This window comes from Sorex fumeus, unplaced genomic scaffold (assembly GCF_029834395.1).
Source record: "Sorex fumeus unplaced genomic scaffold, SorFum_2.1 ptg000162l, whole genome shotgun sequence".
Classification (NCBI taxonomy): domain Eukaryota; kingdom Metazoa; phylum Chordata; class Mammalia; order Eulipotyphla; family Soricidae; genus Sorex; species Sorex fumeus.
Genome location: NW_026606219.1, coordinates 733,657 through 748,817, shown reverse-complemented (window position 1 = coordinate 748,817; position 15,161 = coordinate 733,657). Strand labels below are relative to the sequence as shown.

Here is a 15,161-nt window from a genome sequence, read left to right as displayed (position 1 = left end):
TCCAGTCCCTTGTCGGGACCCTGCTTTTGGGAATCTAGAAAGTAAGGGCAACTGAGGCTTAAGTCGAGTGAGCAGATGTCCAGGAGGTAATATTATCTGGAGTCAATGAACTCCCAAGTTACAGGCTTGTCTTTTTAGCTGTCTTCCTTTGTCCATACAAAAAGTATACAAATTGCTCTGAAGTAACTAACCATGCAAAGGACATTAAGGAGAAGACAAAAACAATATTTACAAGTCAGCAGAGTCTTATCAGGAGACAAAGGTAATTGACAGGTTGGGGGAGCAATCAATAAACCCAAGCTCCCTGCAGCCAGGGAGGAAGGGAAAACCAATGTTATCCTACAGGTCACAAAACTATATTAATGTCCTGTATAAAGATGTGAGATCCACATGAATGCACAGAGTCCATTACTCCTTTTTTAAAACTTCAAAATTTGTTTCCAAGTTTAATTGAGCTATAAATTGACATCTAACAAATGCTGTGTGAGTTTAAGGTGTACATGTTCATTAATATATTTACAAATTATAAAGGGCTGGAGCAATAGCACAGCGGGTAGGGCATTTGCCTTACATACAGCCTACCCGGGTTCGATTCCTCCACCCCTCTTGGAGAGCCTGGGAAGCTACTGAGAGTATCTCACCCACACAGCAGAGCCTGGCAAGCTCCCCATGATATATTCGATATGCCAAAAACAGTAACAACAAATCTCACAATTTGTTGTGAGACGTTACTGGTACCTCTTATGTAGAAAAATTCTAAGTAATTTGTGCATGCCCATTCCCCCGCAAGGAGATGGAGTGGACCCTCTCAGATTGCGGGCTATGCCTAACAGGAGGAAGAAAGAGAATTGTTACAAGAGAGAATTCACGCAGTTGATCAAGATTTGTAGCAATCATGGGTGACCATGTTCTACTCTGAGTGTTGGTTGTGAGGCTGGCACTTTGCCTCTATCTTCCTTCCCAAACACATTACTTCAGTCTAATCATGAGGGGGGAAAACAAACAAGTACCTATTAAGAAACATTTTTAAAAATACCTGACATAAGTCTCAACATGTGTGAAGGACATTGGGGGTGAGGGAGAGGAATCATAGTCACTGAAACTATCAGAGTGAAGAGATCAAAGAGATGTGATGACCAACTGTAATATGTTATCCTGGATGTGATCTTGGGGCAGAAAAGGGAATTTAGGAAACGACTAAGCAAATCTGAATAAAGAACAAACTGCAGTTTATTTAAAATGAAAGGACATGGACTTTGGCTGTAAGAGACAAGTCATCAAATAGTGACAGGTTAGATAACTGCCATCAGTACTGATGGTAAGCAAGACAGGGAAGTCCGTTGCCCAGGTCTAAGATTGTGGGATAAGGAAATGAAGAGGAAGGTCTTTCTATAGGTGATATTTAAAAGAGATACCTATGATGAGCAATAAAGCACAAGTAAAATATGTATCTAGGTTTATTGTAACTTGGAATAGAATGTATAAATTGCTGAAATAATTTATGGTGCACAGCAATTAAGCATTTTTACTGTCTTCTTTTCTCAAAAGAACTCAATTCTACAAGTAGTTCTTGAGCCTTAACTCAGTTAACTGTTCAAGGCTCCCAGGTATTAAAGGGTTGGTTGTAGAATATGTGTCTATGTTGTGGTTGTTTTTATTTTTCTCCTCTGCAACCCTCCTTCCCTGCATACACACATGAACTATGTCTTACCATTCCACACTTTTGCCACTTATAAGCTGAGAAGTATGTTTGGGCCAAGATGAAGTATTTAACTTGGTGTTCCATCTGGGATCACTATGCATTCTGTACAACAATAAGGAACAATAATGAAGGGCTGCTGATGGCCTGCAAAACCCATGCAAAGACTAAGTAGCCAGCTGTGCCTATGAGTACACGGAGATTTTAATATGATGTTTGCAGCAGCAATTTTCACTCTCCAGTCTGTGCACCTGTGCAGATCCACAGTGGTAAAAAAAGGCTGAGAATTGCTGCTTTAGGATTTTTATCTCTCTTCCATTCCTTGAAATAATTTGTGGCAGAGAAACTTGATCACCCAGATCTTTGTGACCAATCCATTTTTTAAAATAATATTTTCTTCTGTTTAGACTTTCAGATGTGATGCAATGTGTAGGCACCATGCAATGTGTTGAAATTTGTTGTTGTTTGTTTGTAGCTATTTCCTCCTTCCCTTCTTTTGTTGTGGTGGTTCTGATTAATGAGGGTCACATGTGGAGCTGGGGTTCTCAAATGGCACTGCTCCCAGGATGGCACTCAGTGTGTGGGGTAGGTGATGATGCTTGAGTTCTCAATCTTATACCGATAAGAAGTCCATGCCTGGATCCAAATCAATCCATTTTTCCCCTATCCAACTGTATCCAGTCTACTCTTTTCCATGAATTTAATTTTTAGTGTCTAAATATTTAATTTATTTTGGCTGTTTTTGGGCCACACCAAGCATTGCTCAGGGCTTGTTCCTGGCTCTGTGTTCAAAGATCACTCCTGGCAGTGTTTAAGGAGCTTATGTAGTACTGGGGATAGAACTGGGGTCAACAGCATGCACGGCAAGCACCTTATTCCCTGTACTATCTCCTTGGTCCCATTGTTTCCATAACTTCAAATGTACTTTCATAGACTCCTGTGATATTTATAGCAATATATCACATATTATTCAGGGTTGTTTTTATTCCTTTCTTCTCTAAGACCAGTTGCTTAAGATGCTTCACCTTTCTTGCTAATTGAGGATCATATTTGATTTCAGGGCTGGAGTGATTGCAAGCAGGTAGGGCAAGCGGCCAATATGGCTGACCCGAGTTCAGTTCCTCTGCCCCTCTCAGAGAGCCCGTAAAGCTACCGAGAATATCTCGCCCGCACAGCAAAGCCTGGCAAGATACCCATGACACATTCGATATGCCAAACACAGTAACAATCGTCACAATGGAGACGTTACTGGGCCCGCTCGAGCAAATCAATGATTAACGGGAGGACAGTGACAGTGACTAGATGTCAATCTTATACATTTAAAAATTGAATGTCTAAGGGTTGGAGCAAAAGAGAAGTGGGTAGGATATTTGTCTACCTTGCATTTGTCCAACCCGGGTTAAGTTCCAGGAACACCATATGGTCCACTGAGCTTGCCAGAAATAAGCACTGAGCCAGGTGTGACCGAAAAACTAACCCCCAAAGTAATAATGTCCATATTCTATGAATGGGTTTCAGTTATAGAGCATCTACTGACATGAGGTTATAAGTTCATTTCCCATTACTGCTCCATGTTTTGAGTGCGATCCTGGTGTCACAGTAAAGTATGTGACCTACAGAGCATTGCAACCAAGTGTGTGTGTGACCTAAGATCATCACAAAAGTAATAGTAAAGCAGGAGGGAAGGGGGTAAATGATATGTTCAAATGTTTCAGCAAGATGACATTAATTGTAAATCAGTCCACCAGTGCCAGAGGCCTAATTGTGCATGTTACTGGTAAGTGTCCATTATAGCAGCTGTTTAATTGTTTTCACAAATCTCCCTTAAATGACAATATTCTAATATTACCTTGCTTATTTGATTAGTCACTGAATTAGGAGAGTTTTCATTTTCTTTCTTATTTGTGACACAGTTTACCTTCCCTTCTTTTAGAAATCTCATGTATGGTGTAGTAAAGCTTATGAAGATTGTGGGACAGCTCTCAGATAAATTTTACTACACGGACTGTCTCTTTTTTGGAGCGATCATCTCTGCCACTGACCCAGGTATGTGAATTTAGCCTTATGTTGTGGCATTATGTTATTTGAATGTTCAAGAATTTATGGTGCATTGTGACAAAATTTTCCTGCAGTAGGGAGACTAATATTAACACAGAATGATGGAGGAAGAGAACAATAAGAGGTCTCATAGACTTAGATGGCTTTTCTAAGACAGGCATGATTTATTATTATTATTATTATTATCATCATCATCATTATTATTATTGATCCTATTATTATTATTGATGCTATTATTATTGTTGGCGAATGTTATAGTAAAACATGTAACACAATTTACATTTGTAACTATTCTTTTTTTTATGCAATTTCTTTTTTTTCCCTTTATTTTATTTTATTTTTTTTACAGTTGTAAATTTACAATTTTTTGTGCTTTGGTTTCAATTATACAATGATCAGATACCCATCCCTCCACCAGTGCCCATTTTCCACCACCATGGATAATATCCCTCCCACCCCCATCCCCCCATCCCCCCTGTCTCTGTGGCAGGGCAATCCCCTGTGTTCTCTCTCTCCTTTTGGGTGTTGTGGTCTGCAAAAGAGGCATTGAGTGGCAAACATGTTCAGTCCATAGTCTACTTTCGACATGCATCTCCCCTCCTGGGAGGATCCTCCAAACATCCTTTATTTGGTGTTCCCTTCTCTATCTGAACTGCCCTTTCCTCTAGGATACCCGGCTGGCCTCTAAGTTATGGAGTAATCCTCCTGGTGCTGATCTCAGCTATTCTTGGGTATTAATCTCATACATTCCCACCAACAGTGAAGGAGTGTCCCTTTCTCGCCACATCCACGCCAGCATCGGTTGCTTTTGTTCTTTTGAATGTGGGCCAGTCTCTGAGGTGTGAGATGGTATCTCATTGTGGTTTTGATCTGCATCTCCCTGATGATTAATGATGTAGAGCATTTTCTCATGTGCTTTTTTGCCATTCAGATTTCTTCTTTGAGAAAGTTTCTGTTCATTTCATTGCCCCATTTTTGGATGGGGTTGGATGTTTTCTTCTTGTGGAGTTTAACCAGTATTTTGTATATCCTGGATATCAACCCCTTGTCAGATGTGTATTCGGTGAATATCCTTTCCCATTCTGTAGACTGTCTTTGTATTTTGGTCACTGTTTCTTTGGAGGTGCAGAAGCTTCTTAGTTTAAGATAGTCCCATTTATCTATCTCTGTTTTCACTTGCTCGGCCAGTGGCGTGGCATCTTTGAAGATACCATTAGCTTCAATGTCAGGGAGGGTTTTGCCAACTTTATCTTCAATGTACCTTATGGTTTCTGGTCTGATGTTGAGGTCTTTAATCCATTTTGACCTTACTTTTGTACATGGTGTTAGGCAGAGTTCTGAGACTATTGTTTTGCATGTAGCCATCCAGTGATGCCAACACAATTTATTAAAGAGGCTTTCCTTACTCCACTTCACATTACTTGCACCTTTATCAAAGATTAGATGAGCATATGATTGAGGGGAGATGTCAGTGTATTCAACCCTGTTCCATTGGTCTGCAGTTCTGCCTTTGTTCCAGTACCATGCTGTTTTAATTATTACTGCTTTGTAGTACAGTTTGAAGTTCGGGAGGTTGATTCCTCCCATTTTCTTTTTCCCAAGAATTGCTTTAGCTATTCGTGGGGGCTTATTGTTCCATATAAATTTCAGGAGTGTTTGTCCATTTCTTTGAAGAATGTCATGGGTATCCTTATAGGGATTGCATTGAATTTATACAATGCTTTCGGTAGTATTGCCATTTTGACAATGTTAAGTCTCCCGACCCATGAGCAGGGGATATCTTTCCATTTCCTCATGTCCTCCTTTATTTCCTGAAGTAGCGTTTTGTAGTTTTCTTTGTACAGGTCCTTTACTTCCTTAGTTAAGCTGATTCCTAGGTACTTGATTTTCTGGGGCACAATTGTGAACGGGATTGTTTTTTTCATGTTGCTTTCTTCTCTCTCACTGTTTGCGTATAGGAAAGCCATGGACTTTTGGGTATTGATTTTATAACCTGCAACTTTACTATACGAGTCTATTGTTTCTAGGAGTTTTTTGGTGGAAGTTATTGGGTTCGCTAAGTAGAGTATCATATCATCTGCGAATAGTGAGAGCTTGATTTCTTCCTTTCCTACCTGAATGCCCTTAATATCTTTTTCCTGCCTAATTGCTATAGCAAGTACTTCCAGTACTATATTGAACAGCAGTGGAGAGAGTGGGCATCCCTGTCTCGTCCCTGATCTTAGAGGGAAGGCTCTCAGTTTTTCCCCATTGAGGATGATGCTTGCTGTAGGCTTGTGGTAGATGGCTTTAATTATGTTGAGGAAGGTCCCCTCTATACCCATTTTGGCTAGGGTTTTCATCATAAAGGAGTGCTGGATCTTATCAAATGCTTTCTCTGCATCTATTGATATGATCATGTGCTTTTTATCTTTTCTTTTGTTGATATGGTGGATTATGTTGATTGATTTCCGAATGTTAAACCATCCTTGCATCCCTGGGATGAATCCTACTTGGTCATGGTGTATGATCTTTTTGATGAGTAGTTGGATTCTATTTGCTAGTAGATTGTTGAGGATCTTTGCATCTGTGTTCATCAGGGATATCGGCCTGTAATTCTCTTTCTTTGTGGTATCTCTGTCTGCTTTTGGTATCAGTGTGATATTTGCTTCGTAGAAACTGTTCGGAAGTGTTTTTGATATTTCAATTTCGTGGAAAAGCTTAAAGAGCATTGGTAGTAAGTCCTCTTTAAAGATTTGGAAGAATTCACTAGTGAATCCATCCGGGCCAGGACTTTTGTGCTTGGGGAGACTTTTTATTACCATTTCAATTTCCTTGATGGTGATAGGTCTGTTGAGGTATTCCAGGTCTTCTTGGTTCAGCCTTGGGAGTCTGTAGGAGTCTAGGAATTTATCCATTTCCTCGAGGTTTTGATGTTCCGTGGCATAAAGCTTCTCAAAGTACTCCCTGAGGATCCTCTGAATTTCTGTGGTTTCTGTTGTAATGACCCCCTTTTCATTTCTGATTCGGTTTATTAGGGTTTTCTCTCTCCCTTTCTTTGTGAGTTTTGCTAGAGGCTTATCGATCTTGGTAATTTTCTCAAAGAACCAGCTTTTGGTTTCATTGATCTTTCAGATTGTTTTTTGGGTTTACATCTCGTTAATCTCTGCTCTGAGTTTTATTATTTCCTTTCTCCTGTTCGGGTTGTGCTCCTTTTTTTGGTCCTTCTCCAAGCTCTTAAGCTGTGAGGTTAGGTTACTTATGTGTGCTCGCTCCTCCTTCCTGAGGAATGCTTGTAGAGCTATAAACTTTCCTCTTAACACAGCTTTTGCTGTGTCCCATAAGTTTTGGTAACTCGTGTTCTCATTTTCATTCGTTTCTAGGAATCTTTTGATTTCCTCTTTGATTTCCTGTCTAATCCACTCGTTGTTCAATAGTGCACCTTTTAATTTCCAGGTGTTTGATTTAGTTTTCTGTTTTTGTGTGTGATTTACTTCTAATTTCAGCGCATTATGGTCTGAGAAGATTGTTGATACAATCTCTACCTTCTTAATTTTATGGAGGCATGTTTTGTGGCTCAGCATGTGGTCTATCTTGGAGAATGTTCCATGTACGCTTGAGAAGAATGTGTATTCAGCTTTCTGTGGATGAAGTGTCCTGTATATATCTACTAAGTCCCTTTCTTCCATTGTTTCCCTCAAATGAAGTATGTCCTTGCTAAGCTTGAGTCTGGTTGATCTATCAAGAGGTGACAAAGCAGTGTTGAAGTCTCCCACTAGTATTGTGTTGCTATTGATGTCTTTTTCCAAATCTATGAGTAGTTGTTTTAAGTACTTTGCTGGTCTCTCATTAGGTGCATATACATTTATTATTGTAAGTTCTTCCTGTTGTACAGATCCTTTGATCAATAAGAAATGGCCTTCACTGTCTCTTATGACCTTCCTCACTCTGAAATCGATGTGGTCTGATATAAGGATGGCTACCCCAGCTTTTTTATGGGAGCTGTTTGCCTGTAGGATTGTTTTCCAGCCTTTGACTCTGAGTCTGTGTTTGCTTTGACTATTGAGATGCGTTTCTTGCAGGCAGCAGAATGTTGGGTTCAATTTTCTAATCCATCCTGCCACTCTATGTCTTTTAATTGGTGTGTTTAGCCCATTGACATTGAGAGAGATTATTGTTATGGGATTTTGTCCCATTGTTCTGGTAAAATTTGGTGAATTTGAGGGGCCTTTCTTGCCTTAAAGTAGCCCATTTAGTTGTTCTTGTAACCATGGTTTTGAGTCTATGAAGTTCCTGAGCTGTTGTTTGTCTGTGAAACTGTGTGTTGTTCCTTCTATTATGAATGAGAGTCTTGCTGGGAAAAGTATTTTGGGGGAGGCATTTATTTCATTGAGTTTTTTTACTATGTCCCACCACTGTTTTCGGGCCATGAGGGTTTCATCAGAAAAATCAGCTGTGAATTTTAAGGATGCTCCTTTGTAAGAGATTTCTTTCTTCGATCTTGCTGCTTTCAGAATTTTGTCTCTGTCTAAGGTTTTGGTCATTTTGATCAGAATGTGTCTTGTGGTATTTTTATTCGGATTTCTTCTAGCTGGTACCCTTCGGGCCTCCTGAATGTGGTCACAAGTTTTCTTCAGCTCTGGAAATGTAGCAATGATGTATTTGACAGTTTCTTCTTCATCGAGGTTTTCTTCCTGTCCCTCTGGGACTCCAATAATTCTTATGTTACCCCTCTTGGCTTCATCACGATCTTCTTTTGCCATCTGTTCCTGAATTGTGAGTCTCTTTTCCATTTTCTGCTCTTTTCTGGAGAGTCTCTGAACTTCATCTTCGAGCTCACTGATTCTGTTCTCAGCCGCTCTTACTCTGCTGCTGAGGCCTTCCACTGAGCTTTTCAATTCGCCTACGAGATTTTTCAGGTCTGACATTTCTGATTGCATTTTCCTCATTTCTGCCTTCAGATCCTGTTGTCTTCTATTGGCATTGCTTTCCATTGTTTCTTTTAATTCCCTAAGCATCCTAAGTAGCTCCCTTCTGAATTCCTTGTCAGAGAGGTTGTCTAACACTACAGTACTGTTGGTGTCATCTGGGCTAGACTCTTCAATATGAAAGTTTGGTGGGCTTTTGCGTTGCTTTACCATTGTGAGAGGTGTGGTTTAGTCCTTCACGTTCACTGTTACTATTCTGCTTGATATGCAGTGTGAGTTAAGATAGGCTTATGGTTTATTGGCTACTGTGTTTCTAGTGGCTGAGCCAAAATAGAGAAGTTTCCATCTAAGAAGGTAGCTTATGGTTCCTATGGTATACGTAGTGGGAAAATATTTCGCGGCCGCATTAGCGGCCGCGGCTCCGGAAAGAGTCCCTGGCACTGGTCGAAGAGTTGGGAACGTCTCCTGTTTGGAATTGGAGCCGTTCAGCTTTGTTGCCCAGAGCTGGGCCTCTGTGCCCGTCCCACGCAGATCAGGGGTTGAAAACCGGCTTTCTAGGGGCTGGTTCTAGCTGCGCATGCCCAGAGAGGGACTCAGGGCCTTGGGGGCGGGCTGTACCTGTACATTTGTAACTAATCTTAAGTAAATTGTTTGGTAACCTTAAGTATTTTGTATTGTGCAGTCAGTTAATAAAACTTTTTCACCTTGCAATACTGAAACCATATACTCATTAAAAGCAAAAACTCCTCATTCTCTCCTTTTCCCTTGAAGCCAAGGTTTTGCTTTTTATTTCCATAAGATTGCTACTACAGATACCTTATCTAAGTAGAATCAAGTAGTATTTGTCCTTCTTCATCTTGCTTATTCCACTTAGAAGAATGTCCTCTGTTGGAGCACGTGTCAGAGTTTTCTTTCTTTTTAAGCTTGAATAATATTCTCTTATATGTAGTTATCATTTTGTTTGTTTCTCTTTTCACCATTGGGCACTTGGATTTCTTCTAGCTGTGAGCCCCTCTTCTCTTTTCCTTTTCAACATTAGTTTAGTCATAATTTTTGGATTCAGACTGTGTTCCTTCTCATCCTTTGCCTTTTTAAGGAAATATTTGGCTAAATCATATTGTTTCATTAGTGTAAATGGATCCTGGTAGTCAAGGTAATATAATATGTAAGCCCATTTGTTGCAATGTTCCTGCAAGACTGCAATCTTAATTTCTTATTTATAAATGTCTTATCTTGTGTTTTTCCCAATTTTTAATCGAACCAGTTCTTAAAAGTAATTATATATCCCTCCTCCCCTGCAGCTTAAAATGAAAAGAGTTCTTTTCTTCAAGTTAAAACCCATAATTACATCTGTTCAAATAAAGTAGTTACAGCTATTACTTCCTTTAAAGACAACTATTAAATACATATTAGGGAGGAACCAAAGTAGTAGAACAGTTTTGAAAATTACTCAGTATATTAATATGTCAACTAATACAAGCAAGGGGAGGTTATAATATATAGCATTAAGATTTTTGGTTTTGTTTGGGGGCAACAACTGACAATCTTCAGGGATTACGCCTGGCTCTGCACTCAGGATTCAGTCCTGGCCATGCTTAGGGGACCATATAGGATGCTGGGGATCAAACCTGGGTCAGCTTTCATGCAAAGCAAGCAACTTATGTGGTGTACTATATCTCCAGCTCCATGACATTAAGGCTATTTATATTATATTCTTAACTGTTAGTGTTACTTCATTTAAGGCTGCCCATTACTTTAGATTATGTTCACAATCATCTATTTATCTTTAATGTGTTCCTGATAGAAAATAAAGGAAAACATTGCCATAACACAGCATTTTTTAATTTGACCTATGAAGACTGATGCACTAAGAGTCTTAATATAAATGAAATTTCTAAGAAATTGAAAGCTTGTACTTATTAAATATTGGGGCATCAATTTATTTTAATGGGATCTTTTTGAAATATGACCAGTTTTATAAATTAAAAATGTTTTTACCAATGCTCCGAAAATTCTGTTACCTCAAAACAGGTCTTCAAAGACACAACTTAAAGGCAGAGTTAGACAAAATCTTGTCCTTGGTATAGCAAATTAAAATGCTTGTATTGGGATGCACAGAACTGTTGATGCATATGAAGGAAAAAGGTTCAGTTTCTCTGATTTCACTGTATTTGGTTCCAGTCTTTGATCTTCACATCAGCACTTGACCATGACACCATAAATATGGGGTGATATAGTCTGCTCTCTGGCCTTATTGTTTTGGACCATTACTTTAAATGGACCTACCATTCAGGAATGAAAATGTACATTTCCCACTGGTATTGCACTCCTAGGAAGCTACTGAGGAAATGATGAGTGCAACTTCCTTTCTGTGAATCATTTTAAATTGATTCCTCTAAATTTTGTCACTTTTATATCCTTTGAGTCAGTGTGGCCGACACACAGGTTTCTAAAGATGTAATGTATGCTCTCAAAGAAAAATTCTCTAGTTACCTCAGACAGGTTGGTCAGTATTTGGCTTAGCCTTTGAGATTGAGTTAAAATCAGCCACCTGCCTAGTTACTCTTCTCCTCCTCCTGCACATATGGTGCTCTGATTTTTCCTGAGCAGTCCATTTTGCTCATACTTACTGTTTTGTACCAAGTGTTTTCAAGGGCTTATTATTCTTTAGTACAGAAACACCTTGGCATATTACAGGTTTGGTTCCAAAACCATAGTGATAAGGTGAATACTGAAAGGCACCTGAGATATTTTTGAGTTCCCATTGCATATAAAGGATACATATCAATGTACTGTGGCATAATAAGTGCACAGCATCATTGTCTAAAAAATAGTCAAACCTTAATTTAAAACACTTGATTGCAAAGAAACTATATCATCTGAGCCTTCAGTGAGTAACAATGTATTTTTACAATTTTTATATATTTTATTTTCATAAAGTAGTTCACAATAGTTCATTAGAGAATATATTCAAGCGCCAGTCCCACCACTGAGCACCTTCCCACCACAATAAGAGGGAAATGTGTGAAGGTTGTTGTGTTTCATTGTGGAGCCATTTAAGAACCGTATATAAGAGAATACAAGCAAGTATGTTAAAACTAAACAGATGTGTGCTACTTTTGGTAAGTAAGTGAGCTAGAGTACTAGGGGTCACACAGCCATGAATGTGGCTGCATGCTTCAGGAAATTCTGCATTACTCTCTTTCGGGAGCTTTAGTTTAAAGTCTCTAGGTCTTGGCCATTGAGGAGATTACATGGCACCAGGGACAGTTTGTGGGTGTGACTACCAAGCTGCTAGAAAACTGGCGATATGGGGGGAGGAGGCCTAGTCCAGATCTGAGCGGGCTTGGAGGTCTCAGTCATGGGTCCCACATTACCTGGGTTTTTCTGCCGGTTCCCTCTTGGGTGAGGCTCATCCAAGCATGTGGAGAGTGGCCTTGCACATGGTGATGCTTGGGTTCTGGAGGTTTTTGGCTGCCAGGGTTCTGCTTGGTGTGGGGAGGGAGACTCAACCTGCCCCTCTCTGAGGTACCCCGATGAAGACAGCCTGGTCAGGAAATTCTGCTCACAATGTATTTTTTTGTACGTTTCATTTTTCAGCCAAGCCTGGTGGTGCTTCCTCCTGGCTCTGCACTCAGGGATCACTCCTGGAGAAACTGGGAGACAATATGTGGTGCCGGGTATCAAACCCAGATCATCTGAGTACAAGGCAAACACCTTACCCACTACATCAAGTCACAGTATTTTTGTTAGTGGAGAGCCACAATAGCAACATCAAAGACCTCTCATAACATCACAAGAACAGCACTGTCCTCTCATTGTTCATGGATTTTCTCAAGCGGGCAACAGTAATGTCTCCATTGTGAGACTTGTTACTGTTTTTGGCATATCGAATATGCCACGGGGAGCTTGCCAGGCTCTGCTGTGTGGGCGGGATACTCTCAGTAGCTTGCCAGGCTCTCTAAGATGGACGGGGGATCGAACCCTGGTTAGCCGCATGCAAGGCAAATGCCCTACCCGCTGTGCTATTGCTCCAGCCTATCACAAGAACAGATATAATAATGACAAAGTTTTGAATCTTAGAAGAATTATTTGACATGAAGTGAGCACACTTTGGAAAAATGGCATCTATAGACTTGTTTGATACAGAGTTGTCAGAAAACTTCCATTTGTAAAAAAAATGCATTATTTAATGTACAGTAAAGTGAAGCACCTTAAAATATATGCAGGTGCACCTATAAGGAGTCCAAGGAGTTTGCTGAATAAATTAATTCAGATTATTGATTTTTCCTGCTTCCTATATATCTTGCTATTCTTTTATTCCATCCACTCCACACACAACACACTGCTTTTTACACATATGGATCTGTGGTCTTGGTCAATTAATTATCTTTTAGCAGTCTCTGTTCAACTAGAAATAATAGTTGTGATTGGGTCTCTGATTTTAAGGGTCATGATATACCCCACCTCTCCACTCACATAGTCTTTCATTCCTATCCATCAGCTCCCATGGTGATCAGTACCCATATTCCTCATCTTGCTTGGGCACAGACTTGCTCAGGAAGGACACGGAAGGAAGTTCCTGCCTCTTTTTGTTTGTTTGTTTGTTTTTGGGCCACACCTCGAAATGCTCAGTGGTTATTCCTGGCAGTGCTCAGGCATCACACCTGGAAATGTGCTCTGGGGGCCATATGGGAAACTAGGAATTGAACCTGGTTGGCCGCATACAAGGCAAGCACCTTACCCACTGTACTATATCTTTCCTGCCTCTTTTATATGGTTTTGGACCTGGAGAATGGGAAGTTGAAATTCAGGCCAGCCAAAATCAGACCAGTATTTTTTAAGTGTTAATTTCTTTTATTACTAATAGATGCATACTAGCCTTTATGTCACAGATAAGTGAGTGAAATTGATCTCTTAAAAATATTTCACTATTTATAATTGCTATTTTTGATAAAGTGTTTTAAAGTGAGAAGGGCTTTCAGAAATTACATAGTACAATCCCTCACTTTACTAAATCTTTGGGACTTGTTATGTGCTAAGTACTCTCTCTCTCTTTTTCTCTCTTTCTCTTTCTGTGTGTTAGTGCACACGTGATTTCTTAAGTTCTTATACCTAGTTGGCAACTATGATTGCTTTACCAGTTTTGTTCACTGCTGTTCTTCACCCGCCTCTCTGCTACAGAAAGCTGAATTATAGGAATGATCAAAGGTTCCTTTGCATTTTTAGTTTCCTGGAGGAGGAGTTGTCCATCAGGGATACCAGTGGGAAACTGGAAGGAGAATGAAGATTATATGGTTCCTGCAGGTTGGCTGTATTCCTTGATCTAAAGTCATAGCTCTTGTCAGGAGCTCCCTGTTTTGGAAGTCACCCCGTCTTCAGACTATTTAGACATATGGATGACATGAAAGCTCCCTTGTTTTCTTTTTTTTGTGGGTGGTGTGGAGGGCACACCTGGAAATGCTCAGGGTTTACTCTTGGGTCTGTGCTCAGGATTCACTCCTGGTGGGGCTCAGGGGATCATATGGGTTGCCAGGAATCGAACCAAGGGATAGCAAGTGCTTTACCCACTGTGCTATCTCTCTAACCCCATAAGCTCCCTGTTTTCATCCTCAAGTACTGCCCACATTCTACTCACACTTTGATAAATAATGCCTTTATTAATCATTGCTCAGATTGCTTGATTTGTGGGTACCTTCTGTCTTCTGCCAGGATACTGACTGGTAGAGTCCCGGACTTAGTCTCCTGGGCAGTTAGCCCCATGCTCTGTTGGCTAAGAGTAGCCTTTACCGATCTGGAATCTCCAAGTGACCAATGTGCACAGAAGCCTCCAGTGCCAGTCCCCTGTGGACGTGTTTACAGTAGAGTTGTGGTTAAAACTTCTCTTGGGCTCACCACTGAAATTTGAGGAATACTGATGTTTTAGCATAAAGCAGTCCCTTACATAAGGCCCATTTTTCATCTCTAAAGGGAGGAATCCACCTAATGGGATTTCATATGGGCTAAATGAAATGGTTAAATTTTTACCAAAGTGTCTATTTTGTGTAACTGTTACTATTTTGGGGTTTTGATCACAGCTGGTGATACTCAGGGCCTATTCCTGTGTGCCTGGTGGTACACCAGGCTACTCTGTGCTTAGGGATCACTCCTGGTAAGCTCAGTGAATTACAAAAGATGCTGGGGATTGAACCCGGCTTGGTAACATGCAAGGCAAACGCCCTACCCACTGTACTAGTATCACTCTTATTTTTTTCAACATTGAGTTAAGAAAAGATAATTCTTGTATAATGATTAATAAGAGTAAATATTTTGTATTAATCAAGTTTCTTCAGATAAATAGTCTACAGGCTACATATTATATATAAATTCAATAAGATATATCCTATTTTTATGTAATTTCACAGAGAGAAGGGAGTGAAAGAAGGGAGATTGAGGTTGTAAATTGTTGGTGACAAAGTCCCAAAATTATAGTCCTGAGAACTGGAGGCCAAACTGGA

General features: G+C 40.0%; 1 protein-coding gene across 1 annotated transcript in view; it reads left to right on the top strand.

Annotated features, from left to right (window-relative positions):
* SLC9A7 (solute carrier family 9 member A7) overlaps positions 1-15,161 on the top strand; it is a 218,400-nt gene that overhangs the window by 119,328 nt on the left and 83,911 nt on the right. Inside the window, exon 5 of the mRNA XM_056107333.1 lies at positions 3,633-3,745. Coding sequence (XP_055963308.1) covers positions 3,633-3,745 — 113 coding nt within the window. The remainder of the gene's footprint in view (positions 1-3,632; positions 3,746-15,161) is intronic.